The sequence below is a fragment of the Ochotona curzoniae genome, unplaced genomic scaffold (assembly GCF_017591425.1).
Source record: "Ochotona curzoniae isolate NIBS_2020 unplaced genomic scaffold, NIBS_Ocur_1.0 contig_3190, whole genome shotgun sequence".
NCBI lineage: Eukaryota > Metazoa > Chordata > Mammalia > Lagomorpha > Ochotonidae > Ochotona > Ochotona curzoniae.
In genome coordinates, this window is record NW_024465751.1 from 9,300,273 (window position 1) to 9,319,223 (window position 18,951).

General features: G+C 48.4%; 1 protein-coding gene across 1 annotated transcript in view; it reads left to right on the forward strand.

Moving 5' to 3' along the window:
- ANXA13 (annexin A13) overlaps positions 1 to 17,014 on the forward strand; it is a 55,418-nt gene extending 38,404 nt beyond the window's left edge. Inside the window, exons 5-12 of the mRNA XM_040979444.1 lie at positions 128 to 298; positions 2,876 to 2,909; positions 3,017 to 3,096; positions 5,258 to 5,326; positions 5,751 to 5,852; positions 10,257 to 10,332; positions 14,783 to 14,895; positions 16,892 to 17,014. Coding sequence (XP_040835378.1) covers positions 128 to 298; positions 2,876 to 2,909; positions 3,017 to 3,096; positions 5,258 to 5,326; positions 5,751 to 5,852; positions 10,257 to 10,332; positions 14,783 to 14,895; positions 16,892 to 17,014 — 768 coding nt within the window. The remainder of the gene's footprint in view (positions 1 to 127; positions 299 to 2,875; positions 2,910 to 3,016; positions 3,097 to 5,257; positions 5,327 to 5,750; positions 5,853 to 10,256; positions 10,333 to 14,782; positions 14,896 to 16,891) is intronic.
- The last annotated feature ends 1,937 nt before the right edge of the window (positions 17,015 to 18,951 follow it).

An 18,951-nucleotide genomic window follows, 5' to 3' on the forward strand; every position in this document is an offset into this window, starting at 1 on the left:
ATGGGAGATGGTTGAGCACTGGTGAAACCACTGTCCTCAACAGTGGGCCACTCTTGCCCAGAGCACTCCCCACCCTGGGCACAGGCAGTAGGGCAGACAGACACCTCTCCCATTTGTCTTCCTTCAGGACCTGGAGGATGTGCTTAAGAGTGAGCTGAGTGGAAACTTCGAGAAGACGGCCCTGGCTCTCCTGGACCGCCCCAGCGAATATGCTGCCCGGCTGCTGAAGAAGGCCATGAAGGGGATGGGCACTGATGAGTCCCGGCTCATCGAGGTCCTATGCACCACCACCAACAAGGTCAGACCAGCAAGGTCCGGGACTTGGTCAAAGGGGTGTTAACATCTCCATCAGAAATGGCTGCAGCCTTTCATGCATGGTGACCCCTCTGCATTCTTTTCATGAGGAAGCAAAAGTTTGAGCAGAGATGTATCTGCTTGGCCATTGCAGGAGGGATGTTTCTTCCAGGTTTCTAGAGGTTGGTTTTGTAGCCCTTGCCTCTGGCTTAACAGGATAGATTTTTCCAGAATAAGTGTGTCAACTCAGCCTTAGCTTTGCTCCACTGTGGTCTTAGCTGCAATTTTAGCTGTCTAGGCAGGAAGCCAGATTTGACTTTACTTCCTTCCATAACCGGGATTGCAGATCTCACAGTATGAATATTGCAGTTAGTAAGCTAAGTCCACCAGGACCGCTGCCTCACCCTGACTACCTTTGAGCTTAGAGTAGCAGAAAGAAGATAACCAGGCAATGAGAGGTGGGTAAGGCTTGCAAGTTCCCGTGAATACCCATTCCCATCCCAGGAGCTGCCTACCCAGAGGCCTCAGGGTCCTTCTGTCATCCCAAGATACCCCCATTCAGAAGCTGAAAACAGCATTTGGCAAGGATCCAGAGGAAGCCCCTTGGTTTGTTCCCAGAAGCCAAGAGCAGCTCTATGGAAAGTAAATATCCACAAATCACCAAGAAGGCTGCCCTACTTTCTTGCACAGCAATTCAGGACAGGCCAGGGGGGCCCAGCAGGAAACAGAAGTGGTGGTTGGAGCAGACAGCAAGGAAAGCTGCAACAGAACAGAGATGCTAATGTGGTGTTCATGGTGTTCGGAGCCTCAGGTGCTGGCCTCCCTTGCTTTCTCTACTCAGCCACTCAGCCAGGTCCCCCCAGCACTGCCACCAGCCAACCGCCAGTGCAAATCATTCTCCTAAACATCCCTAAATTTATCTCCTGCTCAAGATAATGCAGGGTCATGCCTCAGAGGAGGGTCAACATAGACCCCAGGGGCAACATGCCATGTTCCCCATTCACTTCTACCCATCTAAGGAGCATCGAGGCCCCCAGCAGGGAGGTGTGCAGTGCCAGGGGTCATTGCTACCTGTCTTTGTGGAAAAAAAAGTTCATTTTATTATTTTATTTTCTAATCTTATTTAATCGGAGTTTCTCCCCCAAGCCTGATTTCTTTAAGGCCAACGTTTCCTTCTTCCATGATAATAGAGTGGTGGGTAATGAGAAGAAAAATGGGGAGAGAGCAGGTGCCAGGTTCAGGCAGCTTTTGGTGGTGACTTGGGAGGAGGGGTAAAGGGAGGAAGTGGCCAGCAGCCCCCTCCCATGGCTGGACCAGCTTGCATTCCCTCCCCATCAAAGCAGAGTGGCCCATTCCTCACCTGTTGCCATCTTCCCCCTATTGCTGCCCAGTAACTTGTTTTAACCTGCCATGGGGAAGCACCTACTCTTGCACACAGCCAGCCCCACAGTAACCCCGGGCAGTTCCTGAAGTGGGCCTCTTGGCATAGGCCATCAAAATAAAAAGCAACCTGCCCAGGACACACCCACGAGAGAAACTCACACTCCTGCACTTAGCAAGTCATCCACTAAAGGAAGTCTTGTTTGAAACAGAGAAATGCTGGAAACAACCCAAGCATTCATCAATAGGAGCTAGAGAAATCTGGGGCATATTCTAGGGTAGAACATTCGATAACCATTTGATAGGCAACTATCTATATACAAAAGCATGGTTAGAGGTTAAAGGTGTTCATAGAGAGTGAAAACCCAAGTCCCAGCATGACAGGTGCAGCAGCCCACGAGTGAAACTCATAGCACATTCACAAAGCGCTCATACAGCTTTCCAGTAGCACAGATGCACACATGCAAATGCAAAGAAAAACACTTGCACAGGTCCATGCACTGAACTTCTAACCTGGCCGTATGGTGGAGAAGAGGGAAAGACAGAGCCAGTGGGTAGTGGAGGACAGTGTTAGCTCAGCTATAATATTTTTACTTTTAAACTTGTAATTCAAATAATAATGGTGTGCCTTTATGGAGTAGAGTGGGGATGCTTCCACACATATATATCGCGTGTGATGGTCAAATTTGGATAATGAATGTATTCATCACATCAAATGCTTGCCATTTCTTTGTGGTGAGAACATTCTTTTCTAGCCATGTTGCAGCCATACATTTCTTGCTAGCCATATTCACCCTACCATGCACTAGAGCATCATAACTTTGGTATCAGTAACCCTAATCCCATTGTCCAACCACTCCTCCTTTCACCCTCCTCCACATCTTCCCCTGTGCAACAACAGCGTTTCATCCTTTTTCATGACTGAGCAGTATTCCACATAGCACACATCCTCCACATTTTCCTTATCCATTTGTCTGCCCATGGACTCACAGGTTAGGTCCATATTTGATGAGAAGGTATCCAGACATTATGCATGAACTTGCAGAGAGAGGGTCCCCTCACAGCCAGACACTGCTCCGGCCACTCAAGCTGGCAACAGGAAAGACCATTCTAAGAGGAGGTCCCAAGAGCACCCTCTGTTTTTTATGTCTTGTCAATGAACCTGACTTTGGAGTGTTGATTTCTTTTTTTCCTTCCCTAGGAGATCATTGCTATCAAAGAAGCCTACCAAAGGTGTAAGTGACCTTTTGTGCTGACTTGCAATAAAGTTGGTCCCTTAAAAACTATTTAGTGGGAAACTAAATCATCTGCTTTCTCCCCTTCCTTTTCTCTTTCTCAAAAGTATTCGACAAGAGCCTTGAATCGGATGTCAAGGGCGATACAAGTGGAAATCTACAAAGAATTTTGGTGTCCTTGCTACAGGTAAGAGTAGAAGAGGTCTTGCCTACTTTATGGTTTGGACAAGACTCCTGGTAACATGGCACCACAATGAAAAAGACAAAGCCCACGAGCATTCCCTTCTCTAGTTGAAAGTGTTGTTGGGGACACCTCAAGTCTGGCTCCATCAGCAGCCCACTGGGACTAAAATTACGAGGCGTGGATTTCTCCTGAAACAGCAATCTATCTTGTCCCATAAAGGACACTGCATCTTGGCATCCATGGATTAACTCATTCTGCCAAGAAGAAGTCTTAGACCTTGAGAAAAAGGTCACCTACCCAGGCTGACACAGCCGGTAATGCACAGCCAACAAGCCGCCATGGGACCAGGTGTCCGCATGCAGGGCTGTCTTCACAGCACAGCTCTGAGCTTGCTTCCAGGAGTCAGCCAAGGCTAGGCCTGTAGGAACTGCATCCAGGGAGTTGGCCAGCAGAGCTTTCAGAATGGACCCTGTGAGCATGCAGCCTCTCCAGGGCTCTCAGACACAGTGCCTTCTGTCTTCACAGGGACATACCTGCTATCTTCAACAAGCTGAGCTTTCACTGTTCCCAGAGGCTATGGGGCTGAGTGCAGAGAACAAAGACCTAAATGTTCTCTCTTGCTGCACAACAAGGTTACCACACCCTTAGCAGCTCAAAGCAACCCAGCTCCAGCATCCCACAGTTGCTGTAGGTCAAGTCTAGTATGGGTCCCTAAAGTCCTTCTCTTGGGGTTTTAGACTGGCCAGAATCAAAGTGTCGATAGGACAGCTATCTTATCCACCCATCAGTCGTCTCCTTGTGGTTATGAACTTGGCTGCCTCTGTTTTCTCACAAACTGCCAGTTATCACCCTTGGCTCCAGAGGGTGCCCACAGATCCCTGCCACAGAACCCCTACTGTGGACCCCAGCCCAGTACAAGCTCATCTCTCTGACTGTTTTCACCTCTGATCTTTTAAAAGCTCACCTATAGGGCCTGGAGCGATAGCGTAGTGGTTAAGGTCCTCACCTTACACGCCCAGGATCCCATATGGAGGCCAGTTCCATCCCAGCAGCCTCGCTTCCCATCCAGCTCCCTGCTTGTGACCTGGGAAAGCAGCAGAGGACGGCCCAAAGCCTTGGGACCCTGCGCCCATGTGGGAGACCCGGAAAAAGCTCCAGGCTACTAGCTTCAGATTGGCTCAGCTCCAGCCATTGCAGCCACTTGGGGAGTAAACCATCAGATGGAAGATCTTCCTCTCTGTCTCTCCTCCTCTCTGTATATCTGACTTTCCAATAAAAATAAAGAAATCTTTAAAAAAAAAAAAAAGCTCACCTATATAGGTAACCTTCCCCTATCCTAGAGAAATCTCCCTTTTGAGGCACTCGGCTGATGAGGGACATGAATGACATCTAGAAAAAAAAATCCCTCGCCATCATGGAAATTCTAGAAAACTCTAGAGAGTCTGGCACTTGGGCTCAGTTGGCTAATCCTCCCCCTTCAAGTGCCAGATCCCATATGGGCAGTTAGTGTCCTAGCTGCTCCACTTGCCATCCAGCTCCCTGGGAAAGCAGTAGAGTATGGCCCAAAGTCTTGGGACCCTGCACCCACTAGGGAGACCCAGAAGAAGCTCCTAGCTCCAGATTGGTTCAGTTCTGGCCGTTGCAGCCACTTAGGAAGTGAACCAGTGGATGGAAGATCTTTCTGTCTCTCCTCTCTGTAAATCTGCCTTTCCAATAAAAATAAATAAATCTTTTTTTAAAAAAGAAAAATATCTGAAAAAATCTCCCATAATCATGGGAGAGGGACCACTCTCCACATTTGCTGGCCCCACCCACCCTCCATGGGTCACTGGCACTCATTACACACTGCTGCCTATCAAATAGGCTCATGTTAGACCTTCACGATTTTTCATGACCAGCTCTTAGGGCTGGAGATGGGGAATGGTGACATTTGATAGTTTGGAAGAAAGGCTATATCTTTCCTAATAGACTGGGTGGCTGTCAGCCTGCTCAGAGGTCAGGGAGTTGTCACGGAAGCTACGCTGTTTGCCAGTTTCGACCAGGAGATGGCAGCAAAGAGCAGCCTTGGAGACCTTGGCCAAGCTGCCTGGACTATGGGTTTTTCTTTTTGTTTTCTGTGGTCAAGAAAGAACTCAAGTCAATAACAATGTGCTGATTTGTCTAGGCTAACCGTGATGAAGGAGATACTGTGGACAAGGAACTGGCAGCCAAGGATGCCAAAGAGCTGTATGACGTAAGCATGCCAACGTGCCAGGCTCCCTGCATGCTGGGGGTTTAATTTATTGACCTTATTGCCAACCAATGTTTCTTTATTTCATGTAAATGGAGTGACTGGGACTTAAGTGTGAGCTTTACAAAACAAATATAGGCTTAGCTCCTTATTGGTCATATGTGAAGAACTGCTCCTATTTTTATTCAATAAGCTAACCTCTGAAATCCACTTAGGGGTCCAGGGAAGGTATACATAATATATGTATTTTTTAAGTGTATAAATATGTACTTGTGGGTTAGAAGCTGAATGTGCTGAGTCAGTCCTTGTACTTGTGGTTAGTGCATTGCTTAGCAGTCCCTGTAAAGGAGGCCTGGTCCTTGCCCCAGATATTTGGTCTTTTCACAAAAAAAAACCTTTTTCTATAATGTTTCTATCTACTCCCAAGGCAGGGGAAGGCCGCTGGGGCACTGATGAGCTTGCCTTCAACGAGGTCCTGGCCAAGAGGAACTACAGGCAGCTGCGAGCCACCTTCCAAGCTTACCAGGCGGTAAGTAACCGTGCGAGCTTGCTCTGAGACTGTTGTGTCCCAGGAAAGCCTAGAGCTGGGGTATAGCACTGAAGCTCTCTTTGTAACCCAAGGAAAAGCTCATGTTTGTCCCTTCCCAGGAACACCCGAAAATGTCAGGAAACACTCAGGAGTTGTTGCAACGTGGGGGAGGGGACACAGCCACACCTCCTCCAGCGCCCTCAACAAAGAGGTGGCCAGCCCCACATGCAGTGCCCTGGCTGGTGGCAGATGCTAGGGAAACAGAAATGGGTCGTGTTTAGGATCAAACTCCCAAGCCAGAGGATACAGGTGCAAATTCCGATTCCACCGTCATCATCAAGAGACCAAAACCTCTCTGTCCTTTTATGCAATATAGGAGCCTTGAACCTCATTATGACACCCTCGAGACTTCTGTGCATAATTCAGTAAGATAACGGTGCCTAACAGTGCCTGGTGGTGCTAAGAATATCCCTTCCTTCTTATCCTTGCTAGCCTTCCCATTTACAGCTGGGCTAATGGCCCTACTGTTCCCAAGACAGAAACCCACTCCTGGGAAGATGCATGCAGAGCAGTCGTATAATCTCATCACCATCATCGCTTGACACCAACAAGATAGGTTAGTCATGTCAAGGCCCTGGGCAGGAAACCCTTCCCCAAAAAGCAGTCTGCATGGAGAGAAAAAGAAGCCTTTAGAGGAATAGCATATCTGTTTCCCTTCCCATTTTATCTTTGTAGAAAGTTTGTACCTGTTCAAAGTACTTCTAGGCCCTGTGTCTCATTTCGGCTGCATGCCAGTGTAGGAACTGCAGTCGAAGCTGAGCAGCCAGCTCGCTGCACAGCTGTGGGACTAGCCGAGTCGGCTGAGCAGGGAACCATCTGCAACTTATCAGGACCACACAGCAAGTCGGTAGCAGGGAGCAGATGAGAACTCCAAGCCTCCCCAGCTGGAGCATCTACGTCGGCTGGAGCTGGCCACCCCTCACTCAAAATAGCAGTTCCTGTGTGGTGCCAGCAGATAAAAAGACAAGGAAGCTTTGGAATGTTAGCCTTATTGTATATAAGCCATGAGGACTCTCAGCTTTCAAATCATGCCCAGAATTGTGATCAAAAGCAGCTGGAACTCTAAATCTGCTGGTCTCTGTATCTAAGGGTCTGGGTGACCTCTCAGCTGGAAGACCCCTCCATGACCCAGGTTGTCTTTGCCCATGATGGGACCACAGTTTCTGAGGATGGCTGTTACTATAGGGATGCACATGTGTATGTGTGTGTGTGTGTGTGCACGCACCTGCAGAGTCCCTACTGCATGCCAGGAAACACTGACTATGTCGCTGTCTCCAAACGTCCTGAAGTAGCAGCCTCAGTGTTCCAGAATATGGAGTAAAAATGAGAACTCCCGGTCCCGACTTGGGACCTTCTGAGTCACATTCCCCAGAATGGGTCCAGGGTTTTCCCATCTGTACGTTTTTCCACCTTCCATGTGATTCTGAGGCAGGCTGCCAGGGGGTCATCAGCAGTAGATTACTAATTGTATGAACCTGGGAAGTTATATCTGTGCCTTAGTTTTCCCAGTTGTAAAGAAGGCTAGTAGTGCTACTTATTTCACAGAACTAGTAAGGATTAAAAGAACAAACAGAAGACCTTAGATAGTACCTGGCCTGCAGAAGGAACTCAATAAACTAGCAATTGTTCAGTCTTGCTAAGGGGACCAAGAATGGACAAGTCAGAGCAGAACTCAAATGGATCCTAAATCCACAGCTTTGATGATTCCTATGCGAAACCAGCTCTACATTCTGCCTTGTTCATCTAATCCAAAGCTTTGCTCCAATGTGGGTCCTCTTCACCTTCCATGCTTTCAGCGTTGACTTTGCTTTGGGTCTCAGGCTCTGGAAGCTTGCAGATGACCTCTGACCAGAAGCACAAATATGTGATTGTGAGGCCACTTTGTGCTGTGGCAGAACCTGTCTCGGCATCAAATCAGATTTTTACCTTTGACACAGAAACTTGAGGTTTTGACCTTTGTTTTCCCCCTTAGCCCAAGTCTTACCTTCTGATGCTCCCTGCAGTCTCAGCTGAAACAAGAAAATCCTTCACAAACAACCACATTATGACATCCCCCCCACTTGACCAGCTACAGAAGACTTGCACAAGTTAAAGCCAAAGTCAAGTCCCCAGGCAGGGCTCGCTGAGCGGCAGATGCCTACACTCACAGCCATGCTTTGCTGCCTCACCACTCACACCCTTCCTGGAGGTCTCCTAAAGCCCTAGCAGAACCCTGAGCCCTTAAACCAACACCATCAACACCACAATGCACAGGGCTCCGGGTCTGGCATGCTGTCAGTTTTGGGGAATGGATTTCAGAAGGAAGATGTAGCTCCTTTAGTCTTCCAGTGATTCCCTTAGGGCACTGCTGCCTGCTTCACTTTGACATGTCCCTGGAGCCCTCCCTCAGCAGGTATTTTTGTATTGAATTTAGAAACCCTGATTCTGCTCTGAGCACTCCCTAGGTTCCTATAGCCAACAAAGGAGAGGGCCCCATGGCCTGGGCAGCTGTTTTTGGATTCTATGTATTCCATGGAGCTCACAGAGAGCCATGGGAGCCACCAGGAGAAGGGCAGGGAGAGAAGGTGGGGAGTACCATCTTGCTGCCTTGTGTGCATAGTGTCTCCTGAAGTTGTGCAAGGAAGAGACCCTGCAAGGACAGAAACGAGGCAGCATTTCTGCTTGGGAATAAGTGAGGTTAAGGGGCCACCTCCCCTTCTTCAGAATAACCCTGCTTTTGTCTGTTGGGTAGGGTGAAGTTCTATGGAAAACAAAACTACTGTTCTGTCTGGTATTACCAAAAGAAGCACAAAGGGGTTTCATGGAAGGAGCTTATTTTTTTAAGCAAGCACAGACCCAGGTAGCCAAAGGGGCCTCTTGCAAGGCAATCTTATCCACAGAACTAGAACCTGGTCCCAGGGGAAGTCACCTAGCCCCTTCCAAATTACCAGCCCCCACCAGCAGACCCAAGAAAGGCTGTGGGCAGCTGAAACATGGGACTCAGCCCTGCCTCTCCTTCTCATTTGGTCTCGAACGCCAAACAATAACGGGAAGACTAAAGAAGAGAACACACCAACTAGGCACCCTCATCCCAGCCCACGCATTCTGCTTGCATCATAAAGAATATCTTGTTTACCTGTATGTTTCACGATAAGCTACATAAATTCCTCTGCTTGGTCCACAAAGGCCCTCATTATTTATAGAACTGAATGTGTCATTTCCTCCGCAGATCACTTCTAAGAAGGTTTCAGCCTTTCTGATGCTTCACTGAAATTCCCCCACCCTAGCAAAGCACTCTTCTTTCTCTCTATTTGTCTGCCCTGAGTGTGGCCCAGGCAGTATTTGTGTTAAGGATAAGTCACAATTTACTGTAACGTCAGTTTCTGTAAATATTTGGAAAGAAACCCAATGCGTAATGCTGTGCAGGGCAGTATGTGAATCGGTGGCAAATCAGGGCCCGTTCACAATTCACCCAGAGAGAAGGGAAGTGTGCTATGATGAGCTCAGCCCCATGGGCTCCCAGCCCCTGCAGCCTCACCCTCTCAGGGACACTTGATCAAGTCCTTGCCTTGAACCTCACAGCTTCTTCCTGCTGCACCCAAACTGTACGTGACCAGGTGCCTGGGCCCAAGACAAGGGAGATGAGGAAGGCACAATTGGATTGTCATATTCAGGGGTTCTCAGGATACTGGAACCGTGGAAAGGATTTAAAAAGCACCTTGAAAACTAAAGTCCTATATGAATTTAAAGAATTACTGCTACAGCATCAATTAATTGCTCTACTAATTGCTGGTTTTATCATTTAGGAAACTGAGGCCAAGGATATGGCAGTAACCAGGGTCCAATCTGAATCCACAGGGCCATTGCTGTAGCATAGCAAGTTAAATCAACACCTACAGTGCTGACATTCCATATGGGCACCAATTCAAGTCCTGGTTGCTCCATTTAAATCCAGCCCCCTGCTAAGGTTCCTGGGAAAGCAGTGGAAGATGGTTCAAGTACTTGGGCCCCTGGTCCCATGGTGAGAAAGCTGGAAGAAGCTCTGGGCTCCTGGCTTTACTCTGGCCCAGTCCCAGATGTTGCAGCCATTTGGGGAATGAGCCAGTGGGTAAAAGATCCCCTCCCTCTCTCTTTCTCTCTCTGTGTATCTCTGCCTTACCAGGAAAAAAAAAAAAAAAAAAAGCGAAAACCTGGACCTACTGCTGGAACAACAAGAGCTTCCTCTAAAATCAGGAGCAACCTCAGCAGCCCCCACGAGGCTGGAGGAAGGCTAGGAGCTCCTTAACACACCAGGGGAACAATCCTGGGGTGCCAAGGCCAAATGCAAATCCTGGAATAATGGTGGGACTTTGGTTCTCTCTCCAGCTCAACGGCAAAGACATGGAAGCAGTCATTGAGGCAGAGACGTCTGGAGATCTGAAAAAGGCCTATTTAACCATCGGTAAAGTACAGCCAGGAAAGCCTCAGTTTGGAGTCGGGCACTCTGGAACAGTCTAGGTGGCAGAGGACTGCACGCAGGAGGATGTCACAGAATAGTGTGGGGAATGTTGCACTTAAACAAACCTGGGCAAGGGACACCGTGAAGGTGATGCAGCCACATCGAGGCATAGTAGGTACCATGGGGAGGCAATGCCCAAAGAGGAGCAAGAGGCCTGGGTCTGAACCCTCCGTCAGCCAGTAATTGGGTGCTGGCTTTGTCCCAGCAGCACCTGCCATCTTGAACCAGCCAGCTCTCTCCTTTGAAGGGTGACTTCCCCACAGAGATTTGACTGTGAGCAGCTACAGCAGTCAAGCCTCGATCCTGCAGAGAGCATGCAGGTGGTATCCCACAGTATTCGCAATTATTCCATCGAGGTAGCCGTCCCTTGAGATCATCTGTAGACCTCCCAGGACATTCCCTTAGGCTCAGCTGACAGGGCAGCTCACGGGACACACATACCAGAGCACCTTTATTTAGGACCCAAGTGTTTGCACATGCCCAGTAGCTTCAGGGTTTCTTTTTGCATTCAGTTCCCTTGGACATGTGTAAAGAATGAGTATGTTTCAACAGCAAGTGAAGGAACACTAGATCTTGGAGAGTGCTCAAGCAAATTCCAGGACCTTCTTTCCAGGTGTTGCCCAAAGGCAGGAAATAGCAGAGAGATGGGCCCGGGAGCACACTGGGCAAGACTCCTTTGTCTTTCTGCATGCCCTGGAAGGAGGCACATTGTCTATTGTCCACCTTCCCATGGCAAGGAGTTCAGGGCACCATCCCAAATGGCACAAGACATGGAAAGACTTCTCAGAAGAAGAGGAAGCACCAAACAAGCAGCTCTGGAAGCTGAAGAATGCGCTGCAGGTGCCAAACACTTTTGTTTGGCTGTTTGAAGGTTTGAGGTTTTTTTAGAACAATGTCAGCAATCGGGTTTTTTTTTTTTTTTTTGTCCTTGCTCATTTTGCACTTAAATTAGCAAGACCTCTGCTGTGATGGATGGAGGGATCCCAGACACCCCTTGTGTCATTCACACCCATCCTAGATGCACTTGAACCCTCAGCTGGGCAACTGTCCCTAACCTTCTGAGTGGGCAAGGCATCTCTAAGCAGATGGAGGGCACTGCTTCTGAGGCACCAAACCCTTGCCACCCTCAAAGAACTGAGAATGAGGAAAACACAGGAGGGCAGCCAAATATGACAACACAGCAGTCTAGGCATGTAACATCCAACTGGCACCTGCTGGAATCAGGGAGCATCTGGGAAGTGTGAGGGTCAGAGATGAGTAAGACCCCCTCCTCTCAAAGAGCTAAATACCCACAGTGGATACATGCAAGCCAACAGGTTAGGCTATGGTAAAAATCAAAAACAAACAAAAAAGAGCAAGGAGTTTACAGAGGAAGAAAAAACTGAGTCCCTAGAGATGGGCCTGTGACCTGCAGGAGCTGCTGGACTTCCTGGTAGCAAAAGTGGAGGTGATTAGAAAAGGCCTTGGAAATAAACCACACAGATAAGGCAACCTGACTTCACAGCCGGGTCATGCGTTTACCTCCCTGCCGGTTCCCACGCAACCAGGTCAGGAAGACCCAACATAGGGCAGACATCTACACAAGAAAGTACTGAGATCAAATGGCTCCTGCCACCTACAGCCTCTGGGGCCACGCTCTCCACTGGGGACCCTGGACCCTAACCCCAACCTTAACCCCATCCAACTCACCTGACACAGTACAGGTTTCTGGGGCTCCACTCCAAGTTATCTGTTGAGAGCCTCCGGCCCACGCGTCACAAGTTCCTCTCCACAAGCTCCTGAGTCTGAGGGCCCCCACCCAGAGACCAGGAGGAGCAGGGAGAGTCCCAGCACAGCAGCTAGCTGCCCCTCTTCTTCTCTCCAGGAACAGCTTCACTGCACATCTCCCCGGCTCTCCTTGCCCAAAGTTGGCGAGATCCTAGCTGCTGCTGCCGCCTCTAATCATAGGCATTGGGCCCCAGTTAGATACTTACATACAGTAAGAAAGTTGGGGCTCCTTCCCTAGAGAAGGGATGTCTAGGGAGAGAGTGCCAGGGAGTTGAGGCATGCATGAACCAGGCAGACAATGCTGCCAGCTCTTGTCACTACAGCAGGGGGAGGACCTGCAGGAAAACCTTGTGGCGGCCACCAGGTCAGATTCTCTAGAAACCGCAGGTCAGATTCTCTAGGGACCGCAGCGAGTCCCACAGTGATACCCATGTTCTCCTCTACATCACCAAGTAATCCAGCACCTTTTAGATATGGAAGCCAGACATCTGGACCTGGGCTTCACTTTGTCATTGAAATTCTGGTGATCGCCACATGGCCAACCCTATACCCTGCCTCCCTAACCCTGCTCCTCATCCTTGTTCATAAGCACCCCTCAAACAGCCCTAGAAAACAAGGACCCAGTGACAGGACACATTGGGGTTGCACATTTGCGCTTATGCTAAGTGGACTGCTCATCTTAATCACACTACCTGAAGCCATTCTAGTGTTACAGCCTACAGAGCAAATGACTCATTGCCCCTCAGTGCTTGGGATCAGGGGCCCAGAAGAGCTCGAGGGATGGGATAGCACTGATGAGTTTTTACAATTTGTGAATAACCTACAATCTTTACCCTTTCTTCGCAAACCCTCTCTTTTTCTTGGAAGGTAGAGACAGAAACATAGAAATTTCCTGTATGCTGCCTCATGCCCCCAACAGCAGGAGCCAGGCCAAGCTGAAACCAGGAGTTGGGAACTCAATTCAGGTTTCCCAAATGGGTGGCAGTGGTACAACCATTTGAGCCTTTACCTGCTGCCTCCCAGGGTGTGCTAGCAGGAAATTGAAATTAGGAGTGCAGCCAGGAGCTAAAGCCAGCATCTTGATACAGATGTAAGCATCTCCAGGAGGGTTCAACCACCATGTCAACTGTCTACCACCAAGTGCTTTATACAGAATGTAATGCACTATTGTGATCTACAGCCACCCTAGGCAGTGTGGGACATCAGAATGTATTCTATAGGATTGTGATTTTATATCCATTATCCATCCTCTTCCCCCTTCCCAAACACCAGCCAGCATAAATTTTTTTTCTGATGTTTACATAATTGATCAGGGTGGGAAGAACTGAGGGTATCTTCTTCCTGTATCTGGGGGAAAGTGGGAGATAAGGGGAGAAGCTATACCCAGACTCCCAACCACCCCAGTACTCAGGGGTGGGAAATGGCCACCCGATATCAACCCAGGGACCCCGATGTGGCTCATGCTCTGAGGGTTCTTTCCAAATGGTTTCAATTCTAAAATGCCGTCAATCTCGCTGATCCAAAGATTAGGAACCCCTTCCAATGTCCATTGGTTGACCTAGTTGACCTTAAGAGTCTCATTTCACCCAGATGATTACTGTCATTGTTTGGCTGGGGTAGTTTTCTAATTTGTTCCATCCTTCCTCTGCTATGGTACCAGATGTCCTCTGCAGTGGGCTGCCATATCCGTCATGTGCATTTGGGCCAGCCATCCACCTCTCTATCTTAGCCACTGAGGAGACCCAGTTCTGACACATGCACTCCACGATCAGATCACCAATCCTGGCATGAGATCCCCTGCACATCCTCATGTATGATATCCCCAGGCCCCTGCACACACAAAATCCCTACAAGTGTGTCACCAGGTGGCCAGTGAATTTACCCCGGGACCATTGATATCCCAGGCCACCCTACCCAGGCCCCGCCAGACACTCCACTCCTGAGGCTCATGGACCTGGCACCCACTGCTCCAGCAGGCCCAAGGACCCAGGTCAGGCAGCCTGGACCCCATTGGACCCCCACCTGGGGGCTTACAGACCCAGTACCCACCACATAGGCAGGCCCCAAGGACATGGGCCACAGCCACCACTATTCTAAATTCAGATCCAGTTTCTTTACTTTTCACTTATGAGAGAGGCTGTGTGGTCTCTTGTCTTACCCAGAAGGGTGTTGGGGACATCCCAACACCAGCTGATGGATAGAAAGCACACTTGATTAATTCCTGGGTAGATCCTAGCAGTGGGCAAGGAGAGAGCCAGAAAATATCATGTGGCAGCATCCCAGGAAGGTGAACTTGAGAAAGGTTCAAACATGACACCCAGCCCCCCGACATCACTCCCTGGGAGGATCGTGGGGAACCCACCGGGAAAAGACTTAGTACTGAGAATGAGATAGGGTCAGGGAGATCCAGGGAGGACCAAGGAGGACCAGGGAGGACCAGGGAGGGAAGGGAGAGTGCACCCTCCCCTAGGGGGTCTCCCAGACCTCACCCCACAGCAGCATGCAATAGGCCCTTCCTCATCTGACAAGGTAGTCAGCCCTAAGAGCAACCTGGGCACTACCTCAACAGTGCCATCCTTCGGAGGGACCCACATTCTCATCATCTCTTCTCCTTTGTCCTGCCCAGTGAGGTGTGCCCAGGACCGCGAGGGCTATTTTGCTGAGCGTCTGTACAAATCCATGAAGGGTGCAGGGACCGACGAGGATACTCTGATTGCCATCCTTGTGACCAGAGCCGAGGTAAGACTCCCTCACCTCCTCCTTCCCTCCCCCCACCCCCACTCACAGCATAGTGTTCTTCAAGACTGATCGACCAACTGACTTAAGAGACAGAGTTTCGGAGAAAGGAGAGAAACCAGGAACCAAAAGCTACATCCTGGTTTCCCCCATCGTGTCAAGGGCCCAAGTGCAGCTGCCTTTCCAGGTGCATGAGCAAGGAGCTAGATTGGGAGTGGAGCAATCAGGACTCAAACTGGTGCTCCAATATGGGCTGCTGGTATCACAGGCAGCAGTCTAGCCCAGCCCACTGCACCACAACACAAACCCCAACAGAACGTTTTCCTCAAGGGCCTCCTTGTAGCAAAAGTAAAACAGAGATTGTCCTTGCCTTCCCAGAATTTGTACAAGACCTTGTGCTCTGCTCCAATCTTTATATGCAAATGTGGCAGAGACTTGCTTCTACACTTTTTTGTTTTTAAGATTTATTTATTTTTATTGGAAAGGCAAATTTACTCCGCAGATGGCCGCAATGGCCAGAGCTGAGCCAATGCGAAGCAGGAGCTCCAGGTTTCCCACATGGGACAGGGACCCAAGGACTTGGGTCATCCTCTGCTGTTTTTCCCAGGTGCATCAGCAAGGAGCTGGATTGAAAGTGGAGGAGCCAGGACATGAATTGAAGCCCATATGGGATCCCAGCATTTGCAAGGGGACAATTGGCTAATTGAGCTATTGCACCAGGCCCTTGCTTCTACTTCTGTCTTTGGTGATCTAGACAACTAGTGGCAGTCGGTATGCAGGGGGACCCTGCAGAGTCACTCTAAAACAGGGCAAATCCACATGGCTTCAGCTCAGGGGAGACCAACAGGGACATGGAGGTAGTTGCAGGCAGCAGAGACAACAGTGAAGGCTTTTCTAGCTCCTGAGCTAGGCCTTTGATTGGACACACTGTAGAAGCACTGAGCATGTGCAAGAGATGCAGCAACTCATGACAATTGTTCTCAGCCTAAACGATTACCCTCCAAGAAGCTTTTTAAATGAATTATTTATTTATTTGAGAGAGAGAGAGAAAGGGCATACTCTTATGTGCTAGTTTGCTCCTAGATGCCCACAACAGCTAAGGATGGGTCAGGCTGAAGCCAAGAGCCAGAGATTCAATTCAAGCCTCACACATGGGTTGGCACAGATCCAAATGCACCATCAGCTGCTGCCTCACAGGGTATGCACTGGTGAACTGAACACAGGGTGTCCCAGCAGGCAGCCAGGACTGGTAGCAGGGCTGGGACTCTAACCTACGCAATCTGATATGAGACGGTAAAGTCCCAAGTGGAGTCTTAGCCACTGCACCAAACACCCACTCCTCTGAGGAACTGTTTTTTTTTTTTTTTTAAGATTTATTTATTTTCACTGCAAAGTCAGATACACAGAGAGGAGGAAAGACAGAGTGGAAGATCTTCCACCCAATGATTTGCTCCCCAAGTGACTGCAACGACCAGTGCTGCGCCAATCTGAAGCCAGGAGCTAGGAGCCCCCTCAGGGTCTCCCACATAGGCGCAGGGTCCCAAGGCTTTGGGCTGTCCTCGACTGCCTTCCCAGGCCACAAGCAGGGAGCTGCATGGGAAGTGTGGATGCCGAGATTAGAACCGGCACCCATATGGTATCCTGGCAAGCTCAAGAAAGGACTCTAGCCTTTTAAAGTGCATTTTCCCCTTAATTTTCATCTCCTCAAGAAATGCTGGCACCACAGACACTTCCGCAGCTCTGTTGAATATGTACCAGAAAATTAACAGTGGTTTAACAACACATCACAAAGTTCATGGAAAGCATATTTTGGTACAAAAAAAAAATTGAAATATATGCAAAGAATCTTCAGAGTTTGCCCTGCTTTTTGTTTATCCACAAAATGGAAACAGCAACTCTTAAAAGGAAGTTTTAAGACATAAGTAAGCCAACAATTAGAACATGCTAGAACAGTGCTCCATGTACCATAAATGTGGCTGTGTTTGTTGTCTTCCTGCAGGTGGACCTTCCAGGGATTAAAGCAAAGTTTCAAGAGAAGTATCAGAAGTCTCTCACTGACATGGTTCGCTCAGACACTTCTGGAGACTTCAGGAAACTTCTCGTGGCCCTCTTGAATAATTGAGCCAAGCCCCAGAAACAAGAATATAGAGAGAAGCCATGTTTGCGAAGAGTATATTCCAAACACACACACACACACACACACACAAATACCTTCAAAAGTCCAGATTTATTTTCTCAGAAACCTAAGCAGTGCAGCCAAGCTCAGCTGTTTAAATTAAGGGCAGCAATACCAAGATGCCCTGGTGGCTCACCTTGAACAGTGGCTTAGCAGGTGTCTGGGATGCCTCTCAATGCTTCTTCAGCGTGCTAACTGAATGCTTTCCACACACAAATGAAATAAGCAATTGATGAAAAAACCCCTATGTTTTTAATAAAATGTTTAGAAGATTATACAGTGCATGGGGTGTGTATGTACCAGGTAAAGATTAAATGGATAAAGAACAGGGAAGACAATTCGACAAATTTGTTAATTTTCCTTCTGTGTTCAATGTCAAAGCCTCTGTCTTCATTAAAGCTGTAGATTATGTCTCCAGTCTGCTGCTTTTCCAAAGACTGACTTGATTTGTGTGGGTTCTTGTCCTGGAAATAGAGGACTTGTGAAATTCAAACAGAAGTGGGGATGTAAGCAGTGACACTTATTTGTGATCACTAAGGGACAGAATGCAAGGAGATAACTGGCTGGCCTACATGAAATGTAACTGGAGCAAAATTCGCTCATCTAGTTCACTCAGGCTTCCTTCTCTAGACATTTGGCCCACTTGAGCGTTTCAGGCTGAGCAAAATGCCACCAAGATCAAGGTTAATGGGATGCCTCTTTGGTGGATTGGTTTCTAGCAACAGAATTTTGACCCAAGATGTTGACCTTAGAAATCCATCTAGAGACCATAAACACCTTTGTTTTTGGGTGACCAATTGTGTATGGCACTTCTAAGTGACAATGTCACACCTAATGCTCCCATACCTCTATGAGGTTAATACTACTAACATTTAACAGTCAGAAAAACCATGACATCAGTAACCTAGTCTAATTCATTTTCAAGTGATAGAATCAGGATGTGAAACCAGGGTTGACTGAATCCAGAAATCATATTACTAATCACCTGTCCCCCCAAAAAAGATAACCTGAATTACAGGGAATGGGTCTATATTCATTCATCTAACTCCATGGATACAAAAGCTAAGCAGAAGACTGACTACCCATTGGGCAACTCATTCCCAGGGCTGTGATGCAGACAGTGGTGTCCACTATAATTCAACTGAATGCTGTGAGTGCATTAGCAAGGGAACACAATGGAATGCAAGGGGACACAAGGGAACAAAAAGAGACAATAGGGAACACAACAGCCTTTGTGGAGGAGCTGGGAACCCTTCAGAGATGCAATTGTGCTGGGTTCTAATGAGTGCCTAGATGCCCTCCAGAGAAAACATGGAGGGACACAGGCAGAGATGGGGAGTTGGAGTAGGCAGGATGTCCAGGAGGAGGCAAGATCCATTTTCCTGGGACATTGCCCTATGAAAGGAGGGATATTGCATCTGCTGGGAGCCAGGCAACCAGGCCACCAACATTCAGTTCAGACCCCATTGGCCATGGCATTTCCTGTCATGTCTGGGTTTGGTTCTGTGGACAGTGGCAGCCACTGGAAGTGCATAATACATTGCGGATCATGTTGTGGAGCATAATCATTTTTGGGAATTGGGAAATAACTTTGTTGATCAACATGTAGCAAATATCCCCAGCAGTCTAAGGACAGATGTGATGGGTGTCCTTTAAGTGGCTACAAAACTCTGAATCCACAATTATGAAATTACACAAACATCTGTCTTCACCATACTGGTCTATCTACCTAATAGTCACGGTCATCGTTTTGAACTTTAACACATAAAACATTATTTCGAGAGCCAAGGTCAGTGCCAAAACATGCTGGTATTTATGTATCTGGAGCTAAAGCTGGGCTTTGCTTTCATAAAAAGAAACAAAACAACCAGTTCTTGGGATCT